Consider the following 26,356-nt stretch of genomic DNA (forward strand, 5'->3'; position numbering starts at 1 on the left):
CGCGACGGCCCACAAGGTGAGCTTACGCGAGGTCTGATTGGTACCCTGACATGATTGTTTTCGTGATGATCGCAAGCATTTGGTGATTTTGTTGAGGAATGCCTTGTCGGATGATGACGGGCTGGGTGCTACTGTACTATAGTAGCTACAGCGGTAGTTCAGCGCTTGTGCACGCCAAAGTGTTGTGATAGGTCGCCCTGGATGGCTGGTTTCACGGTGTTTCGGTGTCTCGGTATCAAATGCCGTAGACTATAATAAGAGTCATAACCTAGAACTCAATAACCTTCTAATATTGTTCTTTAGCCTTTTCATTATTCTCAATTGATTGCATTTGATTGCGGATTGTCAAAATGACGGATGTTATGAGTATTAGGGAGCAGCAGCGCTGTACACTTCAGTACTTCGCTGTTGACCTTGCGGCTGCGGCTTTCGCTTCTGCTTTGGTCACTCCCTGGGTAACAGCTATTGATAAGTGAGTCCCCAGAATCTCATATATACTATCAGCAGACAAAATCATCATATCATATTGTCTTGAAGAAACCATGGATGCTAATAAATGTCGTCCTAGACTTGTCTTCAACAAAGCAACTAGCAACACCTCCATCAAATCATCCATGCGAAAGTGGGCATCCAAACCCAAGGCAACATTTGCTTCTCTCTTCATACCATTCCTCGTCTACTTCGGAACCTACGCTACTGCCAACATGTTCGATTCCTTCAACGCCGTCCAATACGACTGTGATCCCTCCATCGTCTGCTCATCTCCTGCCAAGTTCGCCGCTACCACGACCGTCAGTTCAGGGCTGAGTATATTCAAAGACGCATACTTTTCGAGAATGTCTTGTGGCATGTCGACACCTCTGCTGAGTTATGCACTGTTTACCCTTCGAGATGCGGTAACTATATACGCTTCGTTCAACCTGCCTACCATGATTGCTCCCAAGCTTGCCGAGTTCCCCTTCGCGTCGATTACCCCGTTTGCCAACATCTTTCAGTCTGATGACGCAAGGCTCAAGATGGCTCAGCTATTTATGCCAGCTGCCTCGCAGATAGTCAGTACTCCGATTCACTTGCTCGGTCTGGACGTCCATGCTCGTCAGGTTCGCATGACGATCAAAGATCGCATTAGTGTCATTCGGCGCTACACTGGCTTTGCTACACCTTTACGTATGATACGAGTTTTACCTTCGTTTGGTATTGGTAGTGTGGCCAATACTGGTTTTAGAAGGAGCATGATGACTCGGGTGGTTTGATTTGACCTGCGGTTTGAGATGCTATAGTTTCAACACGGGAACTCCAAGGAAGCCTCAACGCGGAGAAGTCGTATTATTTTGCGTTCATAAAAGTCTATTATAAATTGAGAATATCTTATCAGGTCGAAACTTGCAGCGCAGTGAAATCGAGAATGCTATGTTCAGTTGGTTGACCCCGCACACCTCACCTCGTCCAGTGAAATCATCTGTTTGATGGTCATGAAACAAGCATTATCCTTGATCCTATTCCCTCGATTTGCGGGTGGGTATATCGTTAGTACATGACAACAAGTCGAGGTGAGCAAAGGTTTATGGAAAGCCAATGGTTTTAGAATGCAGTAATTTTCATCTCTTACTATTTAGTACTATAGTAGTCATCGAATACATGAATCAAACGCTAAAGTCCACTCATTCAATGCTATGTATATACATCCTCATGCCTCGTTCTTTTTTTTCCCTTCTCTTTCTTTTCTATTTGCTTAGAACTTGTCTTGATTGGCGTTCTGCATCAACATGGTGTTGTCAGGCTTGTACTTCTTGGAAGCAAGGTTGACATTGTACTCGACATCGAGAACAGCGCCCTTGGGCTCATCCTTGACAGGCTTGAAGTCAAGGAGTAGATCGTCCTTGACAGCGCAAGCAGTGTCGGTCTCGAGATAGGGGTCGTCGTTGGGGTACAGCTGAGCAGTAACACCGAGGTAATCATCATGGGTGACCATGATGTGAATGTGAGCAGGGCGGTAAGGATGACGGCCCATGATCTTGAGGAGCTCGGCGGAGGGACCAGATGTGTCGATGGCGTACTCGGTGGGCTTGAGGCAGTAGAACCAGAACTTTCCGTCAGCGTCGGTGCGGAACTTGCCGCGAAGGTTGTGGCGCGATTGGTTCTCGGGGTCGTGGGCGTCGTATTTGCCGTTGGTGCTGGCTTGCCACATGTCGAAAACGGCGTTGGGGATTCCCTTTCCGGTATCAACGTCGCGGATGACGCCGTGGAAGAATGTGAGTTGGCCGTCCTTGGGCATGTCTTGGACGACGCTGGCGCCGAGGTCGCGGAAAGGGGTCTCGGGAGACCAGAAGGGACCGAGAATGCTGGAGGATGTAGGGGCCTTGCCGCCTTCGGTGACGACCTTGTGGTTGATCTCATCGACGAGGCTGCGACTGTGAGCGATTGATCTGGCGGGCGCAATTTATTGGGAAACTTACGACTCAATTCCGAGAATGTCGCAGACGCGCCATGTCTCGTTGCGGTTCTTCTTGTAGGCCTGGCCAAGAGAGTTGATGTAGTTGACGCCGATGATCCACTCGTCCTGAGTGAGCTCGACCTCTCTGCAGAAATCGTGCATGTGACGAATGAGAGAGGTGAGGATGACACGCTGGCGAGGGTCGGTCTCGGGGCTCATGAGGCCGATGACATGGTCTGTGAAGTTGGGGTCGAATTTTGATTGCGCCGTGGCGCCGTTGGTGCCGTTTGTACCGTTGGAGGCCATTTTGATGATGGTTGGAGGGAAGTGTCTGAAGAAGAAAAAGAAGAACTTATAAGATCCGGGGTATCTGGGGATGGGTGATGATGAGGGAAAAGACGTTTGGGTCAGAACGTGGAGGTCGCGCCGTTAAGTATTGAAAATGAAATGTCGTTTGCCGTTTCCGTAGCCGGGAGACTTGGAGGGGGCGGGGCCGTGGATCATGGACGCCAACGGTAGCGGCAATTCAAGTCGGCTCTCCACGTCAGAATGACCATTGCAAATACTGGCTCTCTATTGGTCCATCTTCACTAGAACAATCTTGGGGTAAGAGATCCGAACCGGGGGAAATATTCTTACCCGCAGGTGCCGTACCAAGATGCCGATTCCTCACCAAGCGGATCTTTGTTTCTCCAACTTTTTCCACCTTCTGGATGAATAGATTGCCGATTCTTCTTACCGGATATGGTTCTCGTACGATTTATTACCGTTTTTTGACTGGCTTGCTGTCGCGAACCATTTCACGTGCGTATCTGATTAAATCAACCTTGAAAGGCTATTCTAGAGCTCACGGCAAAGATTTACGGTATGTTCAGCTGGACAAGACAATATCCAGATTACATAGATTCGAAAACATCAGATCATATTGCGTCACAAGAGATATCATCTTCAGAAGAGACGATGACCAAGACAGCTCAATCACAGAGCAAGCTCCAGGGTACCTCATCAATTGACTCCGGGGGTCCCCAGCTGGTCAACCTGGGGTAGCGGCAATCATGCCAGGGTCCTGGGACTTAGTCAACGCATCAGCCTTATTAAACTCACCGGGAATAATGTCATGACGCCTCTGAACCGAGGAGACCTATCACGTTGTTTACATTGGGAAAGTGTGCTGTATTGACGATGCCGAGGGCAACGTGACGGGGAATCATGGATGCGGGGCATTGGATGACCCGCCAAAAACCACACAGCCACGAGCAGCTATTTTGGAGGAGTCTTAGAGGATGCAAGAAAACTGAGGCTATCGATCCTAAATGATGCAAATACTTAGGTGAATTAGTATAACTTCAGGGGGCTCTTTGATGAGTTTATTTTGGCACCTATGGTCAAGGTCTGAAGTTTTGCTCCCTGAGGCTAACAGAACGCACGCAAAAGCAAAGGTCGCAAAATAGTATTAGCGTCAAAAATTCTAGAAGATACCTACCAAGACAAGCCATCGCTAACCATTAAACAACTCTCCTTCAATTATCAGGTACATCCTCCGCAGCAAAGGACCCATAAACTCGTGCAAACTGCTCACCAAATGCCTTGCAAAGCTGATCGAATGGCTTGGCTGTCAAGTCCATGCTGAAAAAGGGAGAAGCAAACCATCTTTGAACCCCGATTATGAAGAAATTCCCATCAAGACTCGATTCCGATAGACCAATTCTCATGATACAGCCGATATTGAGAGATTAAAAAAGTTCAGGATCATACGTCGTGAGTTGCTGCTGCCACCACTTGCAAAAGCTGTCGAGTTCTTCTAGCTTTGCTTGTTGCTCAGTCACTTGATCCGGATCTGGATGTTGTCGAAAACCATCGGCGCGAAAGTCGAAGTGGCAATCATGACGAAGAGTCGACGTGTTGTGTACTTTTGTTCGTTGGTCGCATGAGGAGAAGCTACGGGCGATAATCTGATCGCTAACCATAAAAACGCGTAGGTATCCCCATTTGGAGACCGATGGAAAACACTGCTGGTGAATAACTCTCATGGCGGATCCCTGCGTATAGGGCTGGTTATGAATAAACATGTTATAGTTGGGGGCTGTGCTATGATGTATGTAGTCTTCGCGCTCGCTAAACGCGAACCTGACGAATTGTGGCCCTTGTATTTCATCCAGTCTGCAGTCTCCGATGCCCAGGCATGTCTTCGGCCTGTGACGGTATGATTCCGGTGTGGAGTCTTTCACAGCAATAGAGTCCAATGCCCTGATATCGGCAATTCTGTATCCATAATTCCAGCTCTCATGGTATCCTGGAAATACGCTGATGTCGTTGAATAAATGCTGGAGTGCATCTATGGCTTCATAAAGATGACGAACTTCAGGATGGAGGGTCCAGTCGCGTGGGTGAAGTGGGATGTAGAATAGAACCGGCCGATTGTGATCGCACAAATGATTAGCGAGAGAATTGCCTCCTTTTTCTATGAGGCCCATGATCCAATCAAGCGTGCGGTATTCGATAGTCATGCGCTGAGATCTTTCGGCCCAAAGCATCGCGAGAACCTGCTGATGAAGAAGGACGAGGCGTTCGTTCCAGGAGGGCTCAATGAGCTTTGGTCTGGACTTTTGTACTCTTGCGATACGACCAGCCAAATCGATTAGACCATATTTCTGTTTCATTCTGGGGCCGATGTTGCTGACAAGTCCAGGACCTAGGCTATCTTCCAGTTGCTGCAGTCTTTCAGGCGTCAAACCGCCTAGGACGTCGCCCGCTTCGAATGAGCCAACAGCTGGGTCGCAGGGAATTCTACAGTCGTAGCCCTCTTCACCGATGTCTTTGTGTTGGCTGATACCAACAAAGATGACATGGACCCCGGGGTCGTCGCTTTCGTGTCGTGGTCTCTTCGTGGGCGCGGAAGTCGCCTGTGTCGGTGGCGGTGCGGCTCTCTTGGCTACCGGCATCGTTGCATCTGCCATGATTGAAGATGAAAAATCAGCTTGTTTGCAATAGGCGATATCGAAGTGTTGTTTGTTTTGCATTGAGCCTACCTACCTACCCGGGCGAGGGGCGCACCACTAACCAAAATCAACAAGGCAAGAGCAACTGCCTTGTATCAAACAACAATTAGCTATAATATCCTCATGTTATAATAGGTGATATAGAGTAGTATAGTAAATAATTTAGTATACACAGGTTAAAAGTTCTACCTCAGCAGCTAGATTGTTTCTATAATTTCAAGAAAACTTTGACATTGGACCAAGGTGTCAGAAATATATAATCTAAGGTCCACAAAATCTACACTAAATTATATTAAATTTTACCTAACCTTTTTGTCACTTAGAAAAGAGGTCCTAAGTTTTCTTGCCTCCCCTTTCCTGTTTACGAAATCACGATATTGATGCGAGGTCAAAACTCGGGTTGTCTGGACCTACTTGATTGACTCTTCTGTCTGAATTTCGACTAAAACATTCTTCCCAATGTAGGTAGAAAGATCCAATTAATCAATAATCACGTTCAAGCCACAGGTGACAGGCCTCATACAGCTTGAGAAGCTGCGGTTCAGCACTGTAGAAGTGATCTGACATGGTCTGATCGACACAGCTGAAGAATCGAAGAAGAGCAACGACAGTAAAGTCAGCGTACGAGGCTTCTCACATTAGCGACCACATCATCAAATTTCTGAGGCTGATTTTGTTCTTACGATGGTAATTCATCAAAAACGGTCCTGGGGTCTCAGCCAGTACCTCTCCGATCTCATGACACATAGCATCAAGCTGGTACCAAAGCTGCTGGCTGACATGCTCACTATAATATGAATCGAGACTCATTCCAAATCTTTTTGCTCGTGTGTCTGCATAATATTGCCGATCTGATGGCACAAGAACTTTCTTGGGTAATAAATGTGCCCATAACGGTCTGCTGCTTATCAGTAGCTTCTCTGCTAATTCTTCGACCCTGGCGGATTCTTCTGAGTCGAATTGAAGTGACGGCGTGCTAAAATGCTTCTCTAATTCCTCGGCAATAGACCTTGACCCCATGATACCCCTTGTGGTCTCGCCCTCCTGCAACAGGATGCAGGGTATAGTATGCGGGCTCAAAGGCGGCTCATTCGGTTTCACACTGAGCTGGTGTCAAAGATTGATGTAAACGAGTTTTGGGGCCTTAGGGACTTACTGAGGCTGCATATAGGTACTGAGGTTGGAAAAGTCGAGCCATTCAGTGGTATATGGCAATGCCTTGTAATTGAGGACGAGCCGGGCTACCATTGAACAGTCAGTCTAACGCGCGCGACCTTGATGTGACGGTATCAAACCTTTCCAGACATTTGGAGACCACGATTTTCGTGTTATACTTGGGATATCGAAAAGCGTTATCAACGGGCGAGATGCCATGTTTGTTTTTCTGTTCTTTAAACTGATGCCCGCATTGAATTGATTCAGCCGAGGTTCTTTAATACCAGTGTCAATTGGGGTTGAGGTTGATGGTCGCTGACAATCGATGAAACTTGTCCCAGTTAAGTTAGCTCCTTGACTCTGGCATTAAAAGCGGGTCCAGTCGGGCAAGTTCATGTCATTTTCCTCAGTGGAATGTCCGATCGCCCAGATTATCTCCCCGTCCTTCACTAAACATCATTTTATGCCTTACGCTTTGCGCCTTGCGCCCTGTGCCTTGAAACATTTCTGTTCAAATCCACTGAAGGCAATTTCTTCTCATCTTCTCTGAAGCAAGAGTTATCAATTTGTCACAGCTCATCATTGCTCCCCTCTCTTTGAACTAGCAAAAACACAACCAGCTTACAAACGTGCAGCGCTTCTGTCACAATGTCTCCTCGCTCTAATGAGCCACCCAGCCCAGAGGCCAAGGTAAAAGCCTATTCGGGTCTCTTATGTCAAATCTGCCGAGTCACCTAACTAAAAACTTAGGAACGGCGCGCGCGTAATAGGGCAGCGCAGCTAAAGTTTCGGAAGAAGAAACAAGAAGTCGATGAGACACGCTGCAACCGAATAAAGCACCTTGAAGGCGTGATTGAGAAAATGAGCACTGTCTTGGTAGAATTCACAGATGGGCTCTTACAGCAGGATGCCGTCCAACAGAGCCCTGGTATGATAGCCAGCATCCAAGGCGTTATCGCCGATATTCTTACATTGGCCAATGAAGCTGGAGACCCTGAACAGGACCCCAAGGCCCGTAAGGCTCGAGAGAAAGCCACTGAAACCCAATACCATTCTCCCAAAGGCTTTGAAGATGAGTTTCCTAGTTCAAGCCCCAATATTACCATTACCGCTACTCCCGACGACCCGATGACTGCCATTTCCCCAATGCCCCTTACAGACGACTCCCCCATAAATATGCCTTTGTTTGAAGACACAACGGTGCCGCTACCGGTAGTTCCAACGGTCTACTCCCAAGCAAAATACCCACCATCTACGATCCCGGCACCTCTCAGCCCTCTTTTGTGGACATCCTCATTGCCACCTCTATCTCTCAATTCTTTCATTTGTCGTCTTACACATTCATGCTTCAAGGTTGGCTGCCTTGTTCTCAGCAGATCAATCGATGCACCAATTCCACTATCAGAAGAGAGTCGTATGTTTGGCTCGACCCTTCGCTACCGCGAAAGGGATGAAATGATCTTGAGAATGCGATGGCTGCTCGGCCCTGGCAAGCATGAACTTCAGACCTTGGCAGAGTTACCCTGGGGAGGGAGATGGTGGGATCAAGAGTTTTCCGGTAGCGACCTTGCGAATTATGCCACGAATGCCTCGATGGTTGACTCATCTGCCCCCCAGTTCCTTAGTGTCCTTGGTGTCGAGAAACAGCTCATGGCACTTGGCGCTCGCTTTGTGGATAAAGAGACCATCGAGCTGGACTCGAGTGCCTTGGCGATCCTGTCGGGGAATCGCCTAGAACCTAGCTGCGCGCAGCCAGATAGCTGGAGTTTTGTCAACCTTTTCCCATCAAAAGATTCACGACCGCAGATAGACTCGCCGAGAGTACGGGTCAGTCTGAATTTGCTCATAGCAAACTTGACAAAGATAGCGGTTTGTTTGATGAAAGGCCCTGGCTTTCCCAGACAGGCATTGAGAGGAGCTATTGAACAGTCTGTGATTACGAGGAAGATCAACCCAGGGAGGCCCGGCATGGCCAGTATGGAATCATCGTTTTGTTACTAGACTAAGTAGCAGTACCTGAGTATCTATTTAAACATCTCGTCTAGCTTCTGCTTGAACTGCTCTTCAACTTTCAATCTTCTGATATTGCCCTTCGTATCAGTTCGAGGCAACGAACGTTGCGGGACAACAAAGATCTGATTCACGTCTTCGATTCTTTCGTGCTTGTATCATCGCCGGTGGAATGGAGTAATTCGCTGCAGAACCTTGAGCCGAAGCTCTCGTGTCTTCTCTGTGGACTCCCGGACATCATCGTGCTTAGGCTCAAGGACAATGGCTGGCGAAGGATGCTCGACGCCAATTGCGACAACAGCGTGAATCAGGTCGTCTCCACAGCATCGCAGAGCGTCAACCTCGATTGAGTTGGCATCGCACCGCAAAGCCATTTCCATCTTGATCCAATCATCATCGCGGCCTCTGAAGGCATATTCTCCAAGCGCGATCTCTAAGAATAGATCGCCAGTGTGAAACTTGCCATACGTCGCATCTCTCAGACTATAGTGAGGACAGTCAGGGGACTCAGGGGGGACAACAAGCTCGACTAGATGTTCTTGAGCATTTTGATCATCGCCAACAGAGACAAATTCGAATACCGACAGTGAAACCGGCCCCAGTGCGGCCTCCTGGGCCCCATAGGAAATGAGATTCAGTCCCACTTCAGTAGACCCAAAGGCACTTATAACATAGAAATTATGACCATGGGCCCAAGCCTCTTCACAAGGATCGAGCTGGTAACCCCCGTATGCTATATGGTCTAGAAGGCAAAAACTCCTGAAGAGCAATGGGTCATGGCGCGCTTGGCGGAAGAGCTGCGACAAGAAGACCGGAAACATGTCGAGTCGTGTGAGCCCATGATTGTCGATCATATCGACGAGCTCGGAAGTAGGATATGGGATACTTGTTGGAATGATGAAGCAACCGCCTTGAAGGTCGCTTTCCAGAAACAGCATTGTGCTTCCCATATGAGTAGAACTTCCACTATCAAACCAACTTATCAGTTTGGGTCCAACAAGAATTAAGCACTAGTCTTACATCGCAACCTTGACCATGGTCCTTGGTAACGGAAGGAACTCGCTGAGACTTGAAAACTTTTTGATCAAGCATTCCATCCATCGAGCTGTTATAGGCACAAGTTTGGGTGCGACTTACCAATATAGAGAGAGTTTATAACAGCAGATCCTGCTGGGTCGCAGATACGAGTATCACTTTCATGTAGTGCTTATTGGATCCCCAGGTGCTGCTCGAAAAAGAAATATTGACCCACGAACTCACTTTCCAGATGCACTCATAAAAAGTCGCGCAAAAACTCTGAATTTGAACTCGCTGAAACATATGCAGATACACATGTGCCGAGTTACACGTGCATGTATTGGGCTGGCGAAGAAACATATCACATCGCAGCGAAAGGATTACTTGCTTCAGTCAGGCACTGTTCATTCGCTACCAAAGCACTATAAATAGATATCCTAACTCCGTCCTATTAATACAATTCTTCTTCATGATACCTTATTCATCGATGGCATGAGCATTTACAGTCAATTACTGTACAGGAAGACCCTCTCTTCCTTTTCACTAGATTGATTCTGAGTAAATTGTTATTTCATAGGCTTCTGGCTCAGAGTGATTTTTGACTTACCAACTTTGGAAGCTTCCTCGACATCCACGTCTCCGAGAGCTTCCCTCTTCTTTGCTGTGGCCTTGACGCCAGAGACTGGCATCTCAATGTCCTTGGTGACAGTAGTTCCAGTCTTGGCACCGCCGTTCTTGAACTCGTCCAGGGAGATTGTGGGAGCAACAGTGGCCTCGTGGTACTCGTCGTTGAGTTGCTCCTTCTCGTGGATGTGATTTGTAGTGTGGATGACCTTCTGTTGGACGGTTTCTCTCTCGATCACGGGCTGAATATTCTCGTGGAGATGGCTGGGACAATATGTAAGATTCCGGTACATGAAGAGGGGGGGCGGCAACTTGGTACTTACTGGTGAATGTGCTCATGCTCCTTCGTGGGAGCATACTCTCTTGAGTGAGTAGTGTCCTCAACGTTCTTCTCGTTCTTGATCCTAGCAGCTTCTTCCTTGGCCTTCATCTTAGCCTCGTTATTGCGGTGGTCGATCTCCTCTTCGACTTCATTCTCCTCATAGACATGCTTAGTGGGCAGGACATTCTTGTCCTTGACTGGCTGGATGGTGGTATGGTAATGGTCCTGGTGGACCTCGTGATCGACTTCAGTATCAACCTTCTCATGCTCGTGAGACTTGACGTCTTCGTGCACAACGGGAGCTTGCTTCTCCTTGTGAATGGTGGCATCGTCAGTTGTCTCAACGGTCTTGTCAACAGTCTTGTCGAGGCTCCTGTCGACTTGCTTGGTGGCTGGGGCATTGGTTTCGTTTTGATCTTCCAATGGAACACCTGTCACGATGTTCTTGACGGATGAGGCCAATTTGCCAAGGGCGTTGGGAGGAAGTTCAGATGCCATTGTGAATAGGTGAAGATTTTGATATGATTTGAGTGATGCGAGAGTAGATTCGAAGTCAAGTGTCAGAATGCTTGTGGTTCAAATAAGCTGTTGAGCTCTCTCTTAATAGCTCTGGCAGATCAATGAGCTCATGCCACAGTCCTTGGCAGCGTATGTGGCTCATGCTGTCATCGTTCGTCATTTTTTGCACAATTTACTACGATCTAAGATCTATGACGATGTATTTTAACATGCAACCAATTTACCTTTTCCATGTGCCTGAATCTGCCAGATCTATCGATGGTTTTGATCCTTGACCGTACTCTAATTCTGTCACTCAAAATCTCAGACGCCCTGTCATTCTCGCCTCTTTAGTGGTCACAGTGGAGATCTTACGCCACAGTGATGTATCGACTACGTAGCTAGTGCCACCAAAATCTGAGTTTTCATGCAGGAGCGTTATTACATCGCAGTCGAGAAGGCAATTCGGGACGTCGATCGTTTTCGTGGCGCAGAAGCTTACTCTGAGCTCCTCTGTTGGGTTTAGCTTTGGAGCCGCTAGATCAAAAATACCTGTTTCACGGCCAAAATTATGGAGGACAACTTGTACTTCTCATCGTGAGACCAGCCTCGGCTGCCATCGATTGTCCACCAATGAAGTTATGGCCTGGAGATTGGCGGGCAAGCATGTGCTGTTCAAAGCTTGGCTTCAATCATCCAGGGCTCAACCGCACGTCATTGGGCAAACAAGACCCAAAATGAGCTTGTTTCTTCTAATGAGAAGCCATCGACAAGGAACCCAGGGATATGGAAAGCTTGAAAAAAATACCGCCTGTCTGCAATTGTCTACTGGAAGCTCTGGGTCTGTAGGGTAGTCTAATTGTCTGGGCATGATTACATCAGATAACGCATGTTCGCAACGTACTTTCTCCGTCCCTAATTATAACCAAGAGTAAAGGTCCTTATATATTATTAAAATGCAACGTTATTTATTATTATTGAGATCTAAATTTGCCATGGAGGATTATACTATTAGATTCTGAGTTTCCTGTAGCAAAGCCCTCTGGTTTTTCCCTTGACTTGTGATTGTAACCTCTGACTAATGATCGCTTCGAGAACAAGCCAAGTCTTTGATATACCCTGAAGAGTTATATCCTTTGAAGCAGATTTCCACAAGGTCGAGAAACCCGTTTGTAATAGACACGCGACCGGGTTCCCGTTCCCGTTCTAGCGCCTAAACGGGAATATGCCGCCTTCGCCACCTGCTACTCAGATGCTCAACTACAGCAGCTAGCTTCCGTTCTGCCTCGTACCGACATAGTATGATTAAGGGGGCTTTGATCAAGGAAAAAGGTATAAAGCCTCGGATCATGTTCGTTTGTCTAAACGAGACTCAATTGTAAAACCTGGCTTTCGTTTACGATGGTTTAAGGACCTCGTTTAGATACCAATAACCCGAACTGTGGATCCAGATCTAAGCGAAGCCTAAAGCTCAGGTCACTATATTGTGATCAAATCCTCTGAAAGCTCTGATTTATCCGCAGGGCTAAACAGGCTACATCTAAGAAGCTGGTAGTTCTTGTATACGACCGAGACTGCACCGATGCTATCTGTTCCATCCCAGGAGTTAGTTCTATAAGTCTAGTAACAAGTAAGAAGTATTCAGATCCTCCATACTTGGGAGGATTCTTTTTACTGTTAAAACTTCTTAACTTGAGGCTCAATTATTGCGTTGCTATACACGAAGGAAAAAATAATGTAAATTTAGTATAGTCTAAACTGTGCTTATTTACCAAGGGACATTGCCATAAGGGGATGTAAATACTTCCCCTCTGCCCTACCGCGACAGCAAGTAAAGTAAAATCGTCGCATTTTGGGAAATTGACATAGTTATTTATCCAGATGGTCGTTTACCCCGCGCTTTAAACGTATTCAGGCAGGAAGCTACATGGACTAAGATGTATAAAAGGGTATAATCAGCACGAATTGATAGCCAACAGAAGATATAATGAGCAACAAGCGTCTGTCTCTCTGTCCTCCACTCAGAAAACCAAGACCAAGATCCTCCGTTACACAATGTATGCCCCAACTTTGTGGATAAGCCTTGCATGCCTTGCTCTCGTCTCCCCCACTTCTGCGACACTGCTCAGTCAGAAGCCAGCATCTTGTAAGTACCTGCGCATATGGAGTCCTTCTTCTCTCCTGTTCTCAGTCGATTAAAGAGGCTAATCATTGGGAAAAGCATGGAAAAATGCTTCTGACCAAGCCCGAGCCTTTGTAGCACAGCTCAATACGACTGAGAAAATTGGCATCGCTACCGGCGGCTATCGCAGAGATGGACCGGCTTGTTGGCACAATTGGGAAAGTTAAAAGGCTCGGATTCCAGGGTATATGCTTTTCCGATGGCCCTTCTGGATATGCTAGGTCAGACGGTGTGAGCGTCTTCTCCTCTGGCCTTACTGCAGCTGCAACTTGGGATAAACGGCTTATCTATGAACATGAACATGCTGTTGCCATTGGAGAAGAGTTTAGGGCCAAAGGTGCTCACGTATTTCTTGGGTAAGTCATTGCAACTTTCACTCTGTCGAGGTTGTACATGTGCTCATTCAATTGCAGGCCATCCTGTGGTCCTATGGGCCGTAGTGTTCTGGCGGGCGAAACTGGGAGGGTTTCGGCCCTGACCCTTATCTCTCTGGCGTCGCTATGCATGTGTCCGTGTCTGGTATACAATCTGTTGGTGTACAAGCGTACTCAAAGCATTTCATTGGAAACGAACAGGAAACACAGCGCACACAGACCACTGAGGAGGATGGAGCCGTCATCAATGCTTTGAGCTCCAACATTGACGAACGTACATTACATGAGATGTACCTTTGGCCTTTTGCTGACGCTGTTAAAGCTGGTACTGCCAGCGTGATGTGCTCCTACAACAGAGTGAATCAGACCTATTCCTGCGCGAACCATCACTTGCTTTCGATACTGAAGGATGAGCTCGCCCTTCCGGGCTACGTCGTTCCTGACTGGTATGCGACGCATGGCACAGCCTCCTTCGCCAACGCAGGGCTCAACCTCGAAATGCCAGGACCTGTCAGGGCCGACTATGGTGCCTCGTATTTTGGCAATTACCTTCTAGATGCAGTTAACGATGATAACGTGACAAAAAGTCGCCTCAATGAAATGGTCGAGAGAGTCCTGACGCTATACTTCTTTCTACATCAACATGAGGATTTCCCTGCCCTGGATCCTGCTTCCGCCACTGCTCTAAGCGTCAATCAGTTTGGTTACAACACCACTCAGTTCGCAATCAAGCCCGTACCTGCACGCGATGTTCGAGGTGGTCACGCCAAGGTTATCCGGGAATTGGGGGCCACTGCCACTGTGCTACTCAAGAATACCAACGGAACACTGCCCTGGAGAACGAAAAGGATTTCGGGGTCTTTGGAAACGGAGCGCCATACCCAGCCATCGGATCCGTCTATTTCGACTATGAGAACGCGTCTATATCCTACGAAGTGGGCACTCTCGACCAGGGGGGCGGTTCTGGCATTGTCCGCAACAACGAGCTTATCGCACCGTTGGATGCAAATCGAGAAAGTGTGAGAAAACAGGGTGGCCGGGTCCAGGTCCTTCTGGAACACAAGGACATCGTCGATGGCAAGTTCAGGTCTATCTACCCGATCCCTGATGTCTGTTTGGTCTTCCTAAAAGCATTTGCAGCAGAGGGCCGGGATAGAGAGTCGCCGGACCTTGATTGGAATGCCACCAAGGTGGTCGAGAGCGTTGCGTCCTTGTGCTCTAATACTGTTGTTATTGTCAACGGTCCGGGTATAGTCTTAATGCCCTGGGCCGACAACGAGAATGTGACGGCTATTCTGTCAGGCAGAGTTGGGTTTGTGTAGGTCGAAAGGCCATAGGAAATGGTCTGCCCACCTACCAAGGTAAGCCATGACACGGCAAGGGAAACCGATAGAGTCATGATATGGTGCTCCAGGCAATGGGTATGAGGGCTGTAATGAGCCAGTGAAGGGATAACAGGCGGAGGTCGCGAAGAGGACGACAAATATACCTTGTTGATGAACTGATCATCAGCATCTGACTAGTCTGCCTAGCCATTTTCCCAGGCATTGGTAAAAGGAATAACACCCGAGTGCCTTAGTGCTCCCTCTTACGGGTGAATTGTGGTTATCCGTGGTGAGCGAGTCAGGTTCCGAGCGAGCGCGGAAAGTAATCGTACTCGTACCCGAGAGCCTTTGCTTCTTCACCGAAGAAGTTAGCGGACCAGGAAACGCGTTGCGGCTCCTTGCTTTGTCCTAAGGCCGGCGTCAGTACGAGGCATGACATTACAGGTACAGTGCTTTAACCTGAAGTGAAGCGACGAAAGAAAGACGATGAGCCTGCAGTTGGGAATGATAGGTCTTGTGGTTGTAGGTGGTCTCCATTCTGAGGTCTTCCCTTGGCTGTCGCAGGTATCCTTGAACGCATAGACCAGACCAGTGTTGATTTGACACAAGTTTGTATTATTAACGCGAAATCAAATCGGCCATTTGTGGCTTCGCAATCTCATTTTCGAGGTATCTACGACATGGCCCCAACTTCAAGGTGCGCCTCAGTATCGAGACAATAGAGAAATGTGCCAAGATTATGAAACAGGTACTTTGTGGAGACTACAGGGCGAAGGAGCTCTGGAATCTGTGGCAACGTCAGGTAGTGAGCAAATACGAGGCTGGCGCCGATCGATCTAGCCTCTGAAACGGGCATCCCGTTTCTAAATTAGGCTCGGGTAAGCCGCATGTCCAAACGTAATCGACGGCGTACAAGGGACTATGCCAGACGCGACTCCTGATCTATGTTTAACAAAATGAATCAGCCCAGTGTCTGCGCGAAGTTCTTTAGATATATCTTCCGTGGCCAACCTACTGTCACTAGCCTGGGTAATGTCAGAGACTTAGACTTGTGCTAAGTCTGCACTCAGCTCGAACTAGATGGCTTCTTACGCTGAGTCTGGTGAACCCTCACCTAAACTGTTGCCTCAATCTTTCAATGGTTCTGACCTCGTGACTGATAAGAGGAAGTTGATTCTCATATACATCCATGGGTTTTGCGGGACTGAAGAGTCATTCGGTCAGTTCCCTTCTCACGTCCATAGCTTTCTCAAACAAGCCCTCGGAGATACCTACGTCGTCTATTCAAAGATCTACCCACAGTACGAAACACGTAATTCCATGGATATCGCGGTAGAAAATTTCAGCCGCTGGCTTCAGCCACACGAGAACTCCCAAACAGACGTCATTCTAGTAGGACACTCCCTGGGTGGCTTTTTGGCTGCTCGAGCTGCTCAGATAGTAAGTTCCTCCTCTAATTAAAATTCAAGTCGTTACTGATTTTAACTGTAGAAAGAATCTCTCAATTTGGATCACCAGCAACGCCATTCTATAATCGGCACAATATCGTTCGACTGTCCCTTCTTGGGCCTGAACCCCGGCATTATCGTTCCTGGCATCATCTCTCTGTTCCGCCCTAAACATACAGAAATCGAAACAAAGGCTCAATTGCTTGAGTCGGACTCCTCATCTTCTCGACTTCTACCAACGATTCCATCCGCATCTTTAGTAGATGCGGGCTTCAATCCCCCCTTCTTCAACGACAACCAAGTATGGCCGAATAGACTACCATCTGAGCCCAAACCCATGCAGTCAGTTTGGAACAGCGGCCTCCAGTGTTGGTTACGGGAAAATATTGCCTACTTTACTTCGCACTGGGCATATGGACGCTGTCTAAGGCGACCCTGGACACTGAGGCTTAGGTATCACGAGCTACGAGCTCTTGAGGGCTACAATGAGTCGTTCCCAGCATACGAAAAGCAAATTGCGCAATCAGGAAATCTTGGAAGGCGACAAAAAATCCGGTTTCTGAATTTCTTCACATCCTGCACACCACGACAGTATTGTTGGCGGTCAAAAATCTCTTCATGGGGTAATGGAGCCACAGACAAAGGACGATTCTTTGAGCAAGCTGGAAAAGACCATATACTAGGTGACCTCTTCCGAGATTCTGATATTTGGAGCACTGAGGTGGAGAGCCTAGGGCACTACGAGCAATCCGCCACTGATCTTCTGTGTCTGCAAGAACGAAAGACCAACGAGGCGTACAGACCTCTCGGCCATCGCTTGAGACCATATCAGCCTACCAATCTTTTGCATTGCTTCAGCGCGCTCTTGTCAAAACTAGTGGAGTTCCTTGGATGTCTGTTATCACTATTTCAAGGTGCTCCAGAAAGTCACACTTATTCCGAAGAAGAACGACTGACCGATGAAGGTCAAGCGGACAGGCAAGTTGCAGTAAAGCCGGATGAGGGGCGCACATTCTGCATCCTTCCGCCGGAGGCTGATCCTATGTGGGTGCGCATCTCCATGGAGGGCACAGATGAAGTTGGAGCACATTGTAGCATTTTCGCTGACAACGGATCGCACTATGAGAAGTTGGTACTTCGCATGGGCAAGGAGATCGTTCAATGGGTTTGTGATATCAGCTGATGCTTACCGAAATCGCTTCAAATAGCGTTTGGAAAACCTTTAGATTGGTCAGATAATTTCCATGGCGTTCTTCTAAACAAAAGAATTGTGCATTGAAGAATAGAGATAATCGATTAGTGAAAGTTACTTTGTATACAGTTTTACATATATATTCACACATATGGTAATTGGCTAAAAGAAAATCAGCACGTATCCCAAATGATCAGAGACCTCGATGCATTGGCCCTGTAGCAATTTAATCCACACAATAGACACGGTCGTTGGTTCCAGTTACGGAGCAAAGATATAACCCGAGTCTTTACGCGTTTATGCCCTGCCGCGTATTCATCCAGAGTGGTCTGGCTGTAAGGGCTCATATTTGTGCTCTTAAGATCCACATCCTAGGCTTCCCAAATTCTGCGTGATGCAGAAGCCTTGCTTGAAGTAAAAAAAGGTCCGTCTATATAGTTCCCACGTTCCAAATCAACTCAAAGGCAATATTTGCAATACTTCGCATGATAGAACAGTCCATTTGAGTTCTTATATCTTTCCAGCAGTCAACTCCCCTCTTCATTAATACCTACCATGGCATCTGATTCGGCCTCCGATACCGACACTGATGGGTTCAAGCTGTATCTTTACAAGCCCTCCCTGCCAGCGGCAATTTTATTTACCGTTCTTTTCGGTCTCGTTACCGCTCGCCACTTCCAGCTTGTTTTCAAAATGAAGACGTGGTCGTTTATTCCCTTCTGTATAGGATGCGTTTGTACGATTATCTTGGTTGACCCCTGAAATGATGAGACTTAATAACACCGAGGAATAGTGGAAACAGTTGGATATGGTGCCCGCGCATATTCGGCAACGCAAACTCCCGACTGGGATCTTATGCCTTATATCTTGCAGAGCGTGTTTATCCTCCTCGGACCTGCATTTTATGCAGCTTCGATTTACATGGCATTGGGCCGGCTCATACGTTTCCTTGAAGGACAGCATCACTCAGTGATCAGGGTGGACCTGCTTACCAAGATATTCTTGATGGGAGACATTTTCTCGTTTTTCGGACAAGGTGGAGGTGCGATATCTAAAGCCCCAGGGCATTTTGGAACTATCCTAACTCACATCACCAGGTGGCGGGCTCCTCGCTAGCGCCAGCGACAAAGGAAGCCAGGATCTCGGCAACACAATCATTATCGTCGGTCTCGCGATTCAGGTCATATTCTTCGGGGGATTCATGGTTGTCACAGCAATGTTCCACATGCGCATACTACGTCGCCCGACCAGCAGGTCCCTAAGCACCGGTGCTCCATGGCAGGCATTCATGGCCGTACTCTACTTTACCAGTGCGCTCATCATGGTGCGATCCGTTTTTCGGATGATAGAATATGCTCAAGGTCACACAGGCTCATTGATTTCAAAGGAGATCTACGTCTATACTCTTGATGCTCTGCTTATGATTATCGTCGCAGTCATCTTTACAGTGCGCCACCCAAGTGCGATCTTTACATACCAGACGCTATCGGATCCCCTTGGCCAAGACCCAGGAAGTTTCGACAATGTACCCATGGTTGGTCAAAGACCATATGTGGCGAAGCCATAAGTCTCATCAGAGGTAATCTCTTCTGTCTCAGGTTCGCAGCATTCGCTAGGTTAAGATGCAACCTTAGTGACGGAGACCTGAGCGTTCAGTTAGGCTGAGTCATTCGGGGTGCATTTGAGATTGCTTAGTGGAGATAAGCCGAGCCACGAAAAGCTAGCTTAGCGTTCATTAGCCAATCCCGAGTCGTTTTACCTAGAACTCCCAAACTCGTATACTTGCCATACCCTCGGATTCCTTCGGATCTTAAAGCCACTATATGTGATACGTGTCTGACCTTATACGCGGCTGTGATGGTCAAGCTCTTAGCTGAGCCACGCATTGACCATTTATGAAACCCTCAGGTCATCTTTTGGCTTGAGGTTCCATGCCATCATTGACATGTCGCCACTTTCCATCGTACAGTGACGATTGGTGACCGTACTCACTCCATCATGTGATTAAAAGATAAACTTGGAACTTTTTCACATAAAGAGTAGCCAGACCTACAGGGCTGGAGCTTCCCGTGAGATGTCCGCCTTTCCGAATTGTAATTTCTGATTCCGGCATCCTTCAAGCACAATACTACCAGGCCAAGCCGCCATGTCACAATATACGGATTACTACCAGTACGAAGGCAACCTTGCGGAGGCAACTTTACAACAACAACCGACAGTTCAAGGTTCTTATCCCAAAAGTCACCAATGGAGCTACGTCACAGAACTTACAGCGAGCTAACTAATTGTGCTGCAAGATGATGGCCGGCTTGGGCTACAGCTCGACTCCCGAACGATCAATGCCCTCACCCGCACTTCGAGACCAAAACTCGGTCGGGTTCCACAGCTCAGTCACAGATGGTCCAAGGCTCTGGCTCCGCAGCCCCGACCTGCTGATTCCGAACCGTTCACAACCAAACTCAATATTGTCATCCAAGTCGTTGGCAGCCGCGGCGACGTCCAACCTTTCGTCGCATTGGGCACTGAGTTAAAACGACACGGCCACAGGGTGAGACTCGCCACTCACAATACATTTGAGTCTTTTGTGCATGACTCTGGGTTAGAGTTCTATCCTATTGGTGGCGATCCTACAGAGTTGATGGCGTACATGGTTCGCAACCCTGGCCTTATCCCTAGCGTACAAAGTCTCAAAGCCGGTGATATAGGGAAGAAGAGGATAATGGTTGAAGAGATGCTGCGGGGCTGTTGGCTTTCTTGTGTCAATCCGGATCCCATCACTTTTGCCCCTTTTGTGGCAGATGCCATTATTGCAAACCCCCCCAGTTTCGCCCATATTCACTGTGCCCAGGCTCTAGGAATTCCCTTGCATATGATGTTTACCATGCCTTGGACAAGCACAGCTGCTTTTCCGCATCCGTTGGTCAATGTCAAGTTTGGACGAGTAGATGCTGCGGAACAGATGAAGGTTAACTACCTGTCCTATGGAGTAGTTGAAGTATTAACCTGGCAAGGGTGCGTATCTCCAAGCCTAAAACCCTTCATCTAGGGTTCTCGGTCTACTTTTAGCTGGGATCCTAAACTAATCTATCCTTTGCCAGGCTCGGAGATATTATCAACAAATGGCGAGCGACGTTGGATCTGGAGGATATAGCTTTCTCTCAGGGGCCAAGGCTAACAGAGAAGCTTGGTATTCCATTCACATACTGCTGGTCGCCAGCTCTGGTGCCTAAACCTCGAGACTGGAGCGAGAATGTAGGTCAGTACAAGCGACCACACCCTTAACCATTAGTTAACCCGGCAATAGATGTGTGCGGTTTCTTCTTCCGCGACCCTCCCGATTATACACCGCCTCCAGCTCTCGCCGAGTTTCTGCGCGACGGCCCTACACCTATATACATCGGGTTTGGTAGCATCGTGATCGATGACCCGAATGCGTTATCTCATATGCTATTGGAGGCGATCCGCATTACCGGAACGAGAGCATTGATCTCTCGGGGCTGGAGTAAGCTGGACGGACCCCAGAGCGACAATGTGATGTTCCTTGGAGATTGCCCGCATGAATGGCTGTTTCAACGAGTGAGTGCTGTGATGCACCATGGTGGTGCTGGTACTACTGCATGTGGTCTGCTCTACGGGAAACCAACCACGATTGTCCCCTTTTTTGGAGAGTATGTTTTCTTGATTTCTCTGCAACACCTCGCTGAACCTATATGAGTGTACCAGACTAACCATTCCAACAGTCAACCTTTCTGGGGCAATATGGTAGCAAGCTCTGGGGCTGGGCCAGAACCTATCCCGCAAAAGGCTATAACTGTTGGGAGACTCGTCGAAGCGATAGAATTTTGCTCGACACCCCAAGCTGCGGAAGCCGCTGCGTCCATCGCGAGCAAAATGCAGTCTGAAAATGGCGTCAAACAGGCCGTCGCATCCTTTCACAAACACCTCCGTCCCTACGTTGTCGAATGTGATATCATCAAAGGACTCCCGGCCGTTTGGGAGTATTCGAGGAGACGGAACACCATAAAACTGTCGAAGCTCGCTGCGGACATTCTCATGACTCATCTCAAAATCGATGGCAATAAGCTACAACAGATTGAAACACGTAAGATCATCATCGAGACCCGTCGCTGGGACCCTCTGACTGGCGTGCTCGCCGCCGTGCTGGGCGCCACCACAGACGTCGCCAGGGCAGCAGTACGCGCCGTCAAGCAGCCAGTCAGAACACTGTCTCGTCGAGATCAGCACGACCAAAGAGATGAGTTGAACTCTATAGAGCTTAGACCAACCAATTTCTACATCAGACCGAAGGAAAGTCGGAGTTGTGTGGCTGTGACCAAATCAGCGGCATTAGCATTTGTGTTGGGGCTAGGAGCACTGGTCAAAGCTGTCGCAACTGCCATCGTTGAGATCCCATTTACCTTCACCGAGGGTTTGTGGCAATTTCCCCGGCTGTGGGGTCACCAAGTTAGGGATTTCGGAGTAATTCGAGATTGGAAGGCTGGCCTCGCAACCTGGCTTCAGGTGCTTGTGTTTGCTTTTTATGACGGGCTCACAGGCCTGTTCGTTCAGCCGTATCTAGGCGCGAAAGAAGACGGTCCCCTTGGTGTGTTCAAAGGCATTGCTAAAGCGATCGCAAACTTGCACTTGATGCTGCTCGCAGGTACGTTTGTCACTTCTTTTCAGCCTGTTTGAGAGCAACGTGGGGTTTCTAACGTTTTCTTCGGGACAGCGGCGGTCGGCACAGGCGCATACCCACTACGAGGTATTCACCAGAGCATCATTTACTTGATCTCTTGTCAGACACGGCGAAGCGTCCAGCTGGCCCGGCGATTAGAAGGCAGATACCTCGCGGGAAAAGCTGGGACAGACAGGGTGCTTGAGCACGAAGTCCTAGATTCTTTTGACAAACTGATGCGGAGAGAAGTCCCAAGGCACTTCATGTTTTATTAATTCTCATTTTGAGACAATGTATTTTATCTCGTCGTTTCACCTGCATTATCAATAGTACTCCCTACCCTTGACAACCAACATTTCTGCTGTGGCTATTGTGAACGGGCTGCAGTTTGAAACCCTCATTCATTAAATTCCTGAAGCTAGAGAGGGTAGTGGGTCGTCTCGCATTCATCTCGCATTTATGTCGTATATCAATACGAAGCGCTAACACCATGTAAATTGGCCACGCCTCGTTTGACTCGTATTCTGAACCCCACCTGCACCGTGTTTCAAAGGCTAGTCTAGTCAGTTTGACCTACGGCGGCTTTTTAACTCATAACTAATGTCTTCCTTCAAATGTGCCTCTAGAGGTTCGCATTTGGCCTCGTATCTTGACCCTCCCAGATCCGAGCTGCTGCTTCCATACGCATGGCATCCGAGGGCCCAGGCCAAAACGAGAGTCGTCGCACTCACAGAAAGTCCAAAGCAGGTTGCGTCACCTGTAAGAGGAGGCATGTCAAGTGCGACGAGGGTCGACCCAGATGTGCCAAGTGTGCCTTGGGAAACCGAAGCTGCTCGTATGCCTCGACGCCTCAGCAAGCCGGACTTAGCCCCAACGCCGCTGTCGCCGCCGTTGCAAGCACGAGCGCGAGTAACAACAGCCCGGCACTGATTTCATCATCTACCGATCTGCTTACGGCGGCAGCGGCAGTTGGTACGGAGCCAACCGTTCGCTATGACGCCGTCCACATGACTCTTCTCCACCATGCCATCCTCAATATGGGACAATATCTGGGAGTCAGCGGTGACATGAGCCCGGTGTTAGACACTGCTCTCGAGAGCGCGCACACCGCTCCCTACTGCCTCGATCAATTGCTTGCTGTGAGTGCTTTATACCAATCTACCACGGCGCAGGCACGCAAGCATCTCTACATTAGGTACGCCACAGAACTGCAGACGCGTGCCTTGGGTCAGTTTCTCGAAGCCCGTGGGAATATCAGCGAGTCAAACTTCGTGCCCGCCTTCCTCTTCACCTCCCTTGTCGGAGTCCACGTCCTACACAATACATTCAGAGATCATCAAGATAATCTCGGCGAGTTCGTTAGCGCGTTCGTCGACTACGTGCGTGTCCACCGTGGAATTCGTGCCGTGACAGCAGATTATTGGGACCAAATTCTTGCCTCAAATTTGGCTTCCCTTCTGGGCATCGTGGAGCTTGGCAACAGAATTGACCACCTGGGAGCCGGGACCGAGACTAAACCTCTGCGTGAACATTTAGAATCACTGCCGGATGCCTCAAGGATGGCGGTTACTGCATCTATTGATGCTTTGAAGCGGATGCAATGGGTACTTGATCTTGCAAACCACAATGCTCAAAGTTTCAGCAACAGAATCCAGGCCACCCTCGCCTGGCCGATCATTATTTCAGATGATTACATCGATGCCTTATATCTACGCAATCCTGAGGCCATGGCTGTCCTGGCTTTTTACCTTGCTTTCGTGTACCAAATTCGACCGTTTTGGATCTTTGAATCTTGTAGGGCTTCTCTTATCGAAGCACTAGCAAGTTACCTTGGACCGTTTTGGAAGGGAAGCATGAGTTGGCCGTTGTCAAATATTCCTGGATCTTGATGCATTCATTTCACACAAGGCTCTCATGTCGCGTCGCTGGTGGCTGGAGAGTTAAAGCGGTGCTTTCTAAATTATGCTAGCATCACGTGTAGAATGGTGTTTGGGCAATCATCGCATTATTAACTTTTCAACTTCGTATTAACGCTGATGGCTTCCCGCTCCGATTTCCCTTAAAGTCAAACCCTAGTATGCGCATGCATAGGTGCTATAACGCGATAAATGTACAGAATTTAACGAAGATCGTCAAATCGAATCCATCAGAAATCTATGAGGTCTATCTAGTCAATAATATACAAACATATGGGAATGGCAATGCAGCTTCTCGTTACCTTTAATCTTCAGCACAAAGCATCCCGCTGTTTAAATCGTACTGCCACTTGTCACTACCAACCCCTGAAAGGACGTAGAGGCTATCGGTCGGGTCGTATTCCTGCTTGATCTCAACAAGGCGGTCATAACTTGCGCCGTAGAAGTCCTCTTTGAAGTTCCCGTTGAAGGGGTTTGCTTCGTTGATGTAGGAGCCGGAACCGGGCGCCCACTTACGCCACACAACTTCCTTGTGCTCTTCAATCCACTCGGCCGCCACCCTGAGCTCGCCCTGAATGTTGGGGTTGGTTACGTTGAGTTTGACACCGGTACTTAAGAGGTGGAGGTAGGCCTGTCGCCATGCTGGGTTCAGACCACCGCGCATGTCGTGTGATACATCTCTGGGACCCGGTCCGCCTTGGAGACCAATAATCACGTTTGAGGGTTCTCCTTCAACCTGAGAGTTCATGATGGTGTAAAGATGTGTCTGAACGTCCGCCAAAGACAGATCCGTGAGCTGGGAATGGCCGAGTAGACGACTGGAGACTAAACTGATATCGCTACATGCGCTGGGGTTCGGGTTTAGCACATCGAAAAAGGTCAAGTAATCAGATTCCATCTTTGGCTCCATCATTGTAACTTTGAGGCCTTCAACATCAGCGTAAGTCATCATTCTGCGGCTGGTTGGCTCAAGCAAAGATTTCAGTGCCAGGGTCGTGGTGTTGTAGCCAAATAGTGTCATTTTGAGTCCGACGCCCCTTTGAACGGATGAGTGGCTGTCTCTGGTTGAGATTGTTGATGTCGAAGCGAACCCGTTTCCGGTGATTCCAAGATCCATCAAGCCTGGAAGACTTCTGACCAGAACCGCCATAGCTTTCCAAGAGGCCGTAGCTGCCTCAACTGTCGCATTTTCTGCAAGGTCTATAGAGATTGATGACCAGACCACGTTCTTGGGATAAGGGTGAGTTCGTAAAACATACTCAACGACAACTCCGTACAGGCCAGGGCCGCCACCGCGAATGGCCCAGAGAAGATCTTGGTTCAGAGCAGGATTCGCGACCAGGATACGACCGTCTGTAGTCACGACTGTGGCTTGAAGAACCTGATCGGCGGCGAGGCCATGGTGACTGGATAGAGGACCATGCCCACCGCCTCCGATGAATCCGCCTAAACCAACCGTGGGATCTTGACCGCTGACGACTGTTCTTCCCACTGAGTAAGCCCCCTGGAGCACATCTCCCCAGTTGTTGCCACTTCCGACCACAGCGACGTGCTCGGTTATGCTCTTCAAGGGATGAGGCCAGTCAGACTGGAAGCTCATATCACGAAGCCGATGTGTCCAGATGGACAAAGAATAAGCGCCACTAGATCTTTGTGGATGTCAGCCCGCCGTATTCCTCTTCAGATTAACACGCTCGAGATACCTTCCATTGAGATCGTGTCCTGTGCCCTTTATCACGATGCGGATGTTGCGTGAGCTGGCCCATTTCATAGCGGTGGCTATCTGAGCTGCAGATGTAGCCTCAAGAACGTATTGAGGCAGACCGCCAATCTTACAGCTTTGTCCGGATCGATAGCCATGGTCGTTGGGAGGGACACACGAGTTGTTTGCCCAGTAAGAATACCCAATTGACTCGGGTTGTAGCGCATGAAACTCAGATAAGAACCAGCTTTCAGTCACGTTCTTGCAGCTGAAGACAGATGCGAAATTGCTGTCTTTGTAGCAAGACGAGGCGACAGGCGTCGATCTGATTAAGCCGCCTCCGACGGTGTGGTTGAGGGCGTCCCATTCCCCGGCCGAAGGCCAATGTGTACTGGATGGGTGGTTTTTGCAGAACAACTCGGCGGCACTCGTGGTGCAGAAGGCCAACGCGGATGCGAAGAGAGTAACGTCGACTCTCATGGT

At 48.6% G+C, this 26,356-nt stretch overlaps 12 protein-coding genes across 12 annotated transcripts; 7 read left to right on the forward strand and 5 right to left on the reverse strand.

Moving 5' to 3' along the window:
* The first annotated feature begins 284 nt into the window (after nt 1-284).
* Nucleotides 285-1,432, forward strand: FOIG_08784 (uncharacterized protein). The gene is made up of 2 exons (XM_031208849.1): nt 285-472; nt 569-1,432. Exons 1-2 carry the CDS (start codon nt 351-353, stop codon nt 1,251-1,253), a joined length of 807 nt encoding a protein of 268 aa, XP_031061855.1. The 5' UTR covers nt 285-350; the 3' UTR covers nt 1,254-1,432.
* A 144-nt stretch (nt 1,433-1,576) lies between these two features.
* On the reverse strand, nt 1,577-2,876 carry FOIG_08785 (uncharacterized protein). Its single transcript, XM_031208850.1, has 2 exons — nt 2,457-2,876; nt 1,577-2,405 (listed from the first exon to the last, which is right to left on the reverse strand). Exons 1-2 carry the CDS (start codon nt 2,738-2,740, stop codon nt 1,733-1,735), a joined length of 957 nt encoding a protein of 318 aa, XP_031061856.1. The 5' UTR covers nt 2,741-2,876; the 3' UTR covers nt 1,577-1,732.
* Nucleotides 2,877-4,256: 1,380 nt separating this feature from the next.
* On the reverse strand, nt 4,257-5,391 carry FOIG_08786 (uncharacterized protein; the record flags this gene model as incomplete). The annotated part of the gene is made up of 2 exons (XM_031208851.1): nt 4,257-4,343; nt 4,399-5,391. 2 exons carry the CDS (start codon nt 5,389-5,391, stop codon nt 4,257-4,259), a joined length of 1,080 nt encoding a protein of 359 aa, XP_031061857.1.
* A 466-nt stretch (nt 5,392-5,857) lies between these two features.
* On the reverse strand, nt 5,858-6,807 carry FOIG_08787 (uncharacterized protein; the record flags this gene model as incomplete). Its single annotated transcript, XM_031208852.1, has 4 exons — nt 5,858-6,062; nt 6,117-6,535; nt 6,590-6,674; nt 6,729-6,807. 4 exons carry the CDS (start codon nt 6,805-6,807, stop codon nt 5,917-5,919), a joined length of 729 nt encoding a protein of 242 aa, XP_031061858.1. The 3' UTR covers nt 5,858-5,916.
* Nucleotides 6,808-7,117: 310 nt separating this feature from the next.
* On the forward strand, nt 7,118-8,639 carry FOIG_08788 (uncharacterized protein). Its single transcript, XM_031208853.1, has 2 exons — nt 7,118-7,278; nt 7,339-8,639. Exons 1-2 carry the CDS (start codon nt 7,237-7,239, stop codon nt 8,587-8,589), a joined length of 1,293 nt encoding a protein of 430 aa, XP_031061859.1. The 5' UTR covers nt 7,118-7,236; the 3' UTR covers nt 8,590-8,639.
* Nucleotides 8,640-8,756: 117 nt separating this feature from the next.
* FOIG_08789 (uncharacterized protein) lies at nt 8,757-11,059 on the reverse strand (the record flags this gene model as incomplete). The annotated part of the gene is made up of 4 exons (XM_031208854.1): nt 8,757-9,564; nt 9,619-9,703; nt 10,223-10,503; nt 10,563-11,059. 4 exons carry the CDS (start codon nt 11,057-11,059, stop codon nt 8,757-8,759), a joined length of 1,671 nt encoding a protein of 556 aa, XP_031061860.1.
* Nucleotides 11,060-13,373: 2,314 nt separating this feature from the next.
* FOIG_08790 (uncharacterized protein) lies at nt 13,374-14,937 on the forward strand (the record flags this gene model as incomplete). The annotated part of the gene is made up of 5 exons (XM_031208855.1): nt 13,374-13,597; nt 13,655-13,760; nt 13,826-13,889; nt 13,938-14,375; nt 14,429-14,937. 5 exons carry the CDS (start codon nt 13,374-13,376, stop codon nt 14,935-14,937), a joined length of 1,341 nt encoding a protein of 446 aa, XP_031061861.1.
* Nucleotides 14,938-16,020: 1,083 nt separating this feature from the next.
* Nucleotides 16,021-17,571, forward strand: FOIG_08791 (uncharacterized protein; the record flags this gene model as incomplete). Its single annotated transcript, XM_031208856.1, has 2 exons — nt 16,021-16,380; nt 16,432-17,571. The coding sequence occupies 2 exons, from the start codon at nt 16,021-16,023 to the stop codon at nt 17,569-17,571; spliced, it is 1,500 nt and encodes a 499-aa protein (XP_031061862.1).
* A 564-nt stretch (nt 17,572-18,135) lies between these two features.
* On the forward strand, nt 18,136-19,147 carry FOIG_08792 (uncharacterized protein; the record flags this gene model as incomplete). Its single annotated transcript, XM_031208857.1, has 3 exons — nt 18,136-18,316; nt 18,374-18,622; nt 18,678-19,147. The coding sequence occupies 3 exons, from the start codon at nt 18,136-18,138 to the stop codon at nt 19,145-19,147; spliced, it is 900 nt and encodes a 299-aa protein (XP_031061863.1).
* A 579-nt stretch (nt 19,148-19,726) lies between these two features.
* Nucleotides 19,727-22,272, forward strand: FOIG_08793 (uncharacterized protein; the record flags this gene model as incomplete). The annotated part of the gene is made up of 5 exons (XM_031208858.1): nt 19,727-19,805; nt 19,878-20,592; nt 20,679-20,836; nt 20,885-21,248; nt 21,321-22,272. 5 exons carry the CDS (start codon nt 19,727-19,729, stop codon nt 22,270-22,272), a joined length of 2,268 nt encoding a protein of 755 aa, XP_031061864.1.
* A 598-nt stretch (nt 22,273-22,870) lies between these two features.
* Nucleotides 22,871-24,282, forward strand: FOIG_08794 (uncharacterized protein). The gene has a single exon (XM_031208859.1). The coding sequence runs from the start codon at nt 22,942-22,944 to the stop codon at nt 24,142-24,144; it is 1,203 nt and encodes a 400-aa protein (XP_031061865.1). The 5' UTR covers nt 22,871-22,941; the 3' UTR covers nt 24,145-24,282.
* A 193-nt stretch (nt 24,283-24,475) lies between these two features.
* FOIG_08795 (uncharacterized protein) lies at nt 24,476-26,353 on the reverse strand (the record flags this gene model as incomplete). Its single annotated transcript, XM_031208860.1, has 2 exons — nt 24,476-25,820; nt 25,875-26,353. 2 exons carry the CDS (start codon nt 26,351-26,353, stop codon nt 24,476-24,478), a joined length of 1,824 nt encoding a protein of 607 aa, XP_031061866.1.
* Between the last annotated feature and the right edge of the window lie 3 nt (nt 26,354-26,356).

This window comes from Fusarium odoratissimum (genome assembly GCF_000260195.1).
Source record: "Fusarium odoratissimum NRRL 54006 unplaced genomic scaffold supercont1.13, whole genome shotgun sequence".
Lineage (NCBI taxonomy): Eukaryota > Fungi > Ascomycota > Sordariomycetes > Hypocreales > Nectriaceae > Fusarium > Fusarium odoratissimum.

What these genes read in the sequence shown, in the direction of transcription:
- FOIG_08784 (XM_031208849.1), top strand. Translation starts at nt 351, where the DNA reads ATGACGGATGTTATGAGTATTAGGGAGCAGCAGCGCTGTACACTTCAG. An exon ending in TGGGTAACAGCTATTGATAA is followed by an intron (nt 473 to 568) that starts GTGAGTCCCCAG and finishes ATGTCGTCCTAG; the next exon opens with ACTTGTCTTCAACAAAGCAA.
- FOIG_08785 (XM_031208850.1), bottom strand. Translation starts at nt 2,740, where the DNA reads ATGGCCTCCAACGGTACAAACGGCACCAACGGCGCCACGGCGCAATCA. An exon ending in GACATTCTCGGAATTGAGTC is followed by an intron (nt 2,406 to 2,456) that starts GTAAGTTTCCCA and finishes TCACAGTCGCAG; the next exon opens with CCTCGTCGATGAGATCAACC.
- FOIG_08788 (XM_031208853.1), top strand. Translation starts at nt 7,237, where the DNA reads ATGTCTCCTCGCTCTAATGAGCCACCCAGCCCAGAGGCCAAG. An exon ending in CACCCAGCCCAGAGGCCAAG is followed by an intron (nt 7,279 to 7,338) that starts GTAAAAGCCTAT and finishes CTAAAAACTTAG; the next exon opens with GAACGGCGCGCGCGTAATAG.
- FOIG_08794 (XM_031208859.1), top strand. Translation starts at nt 22,942, where the DNA reads ATGGCATCCGAGGGCCCAGGCCAAAACGAGAGTCGTCGCACTCACAGA.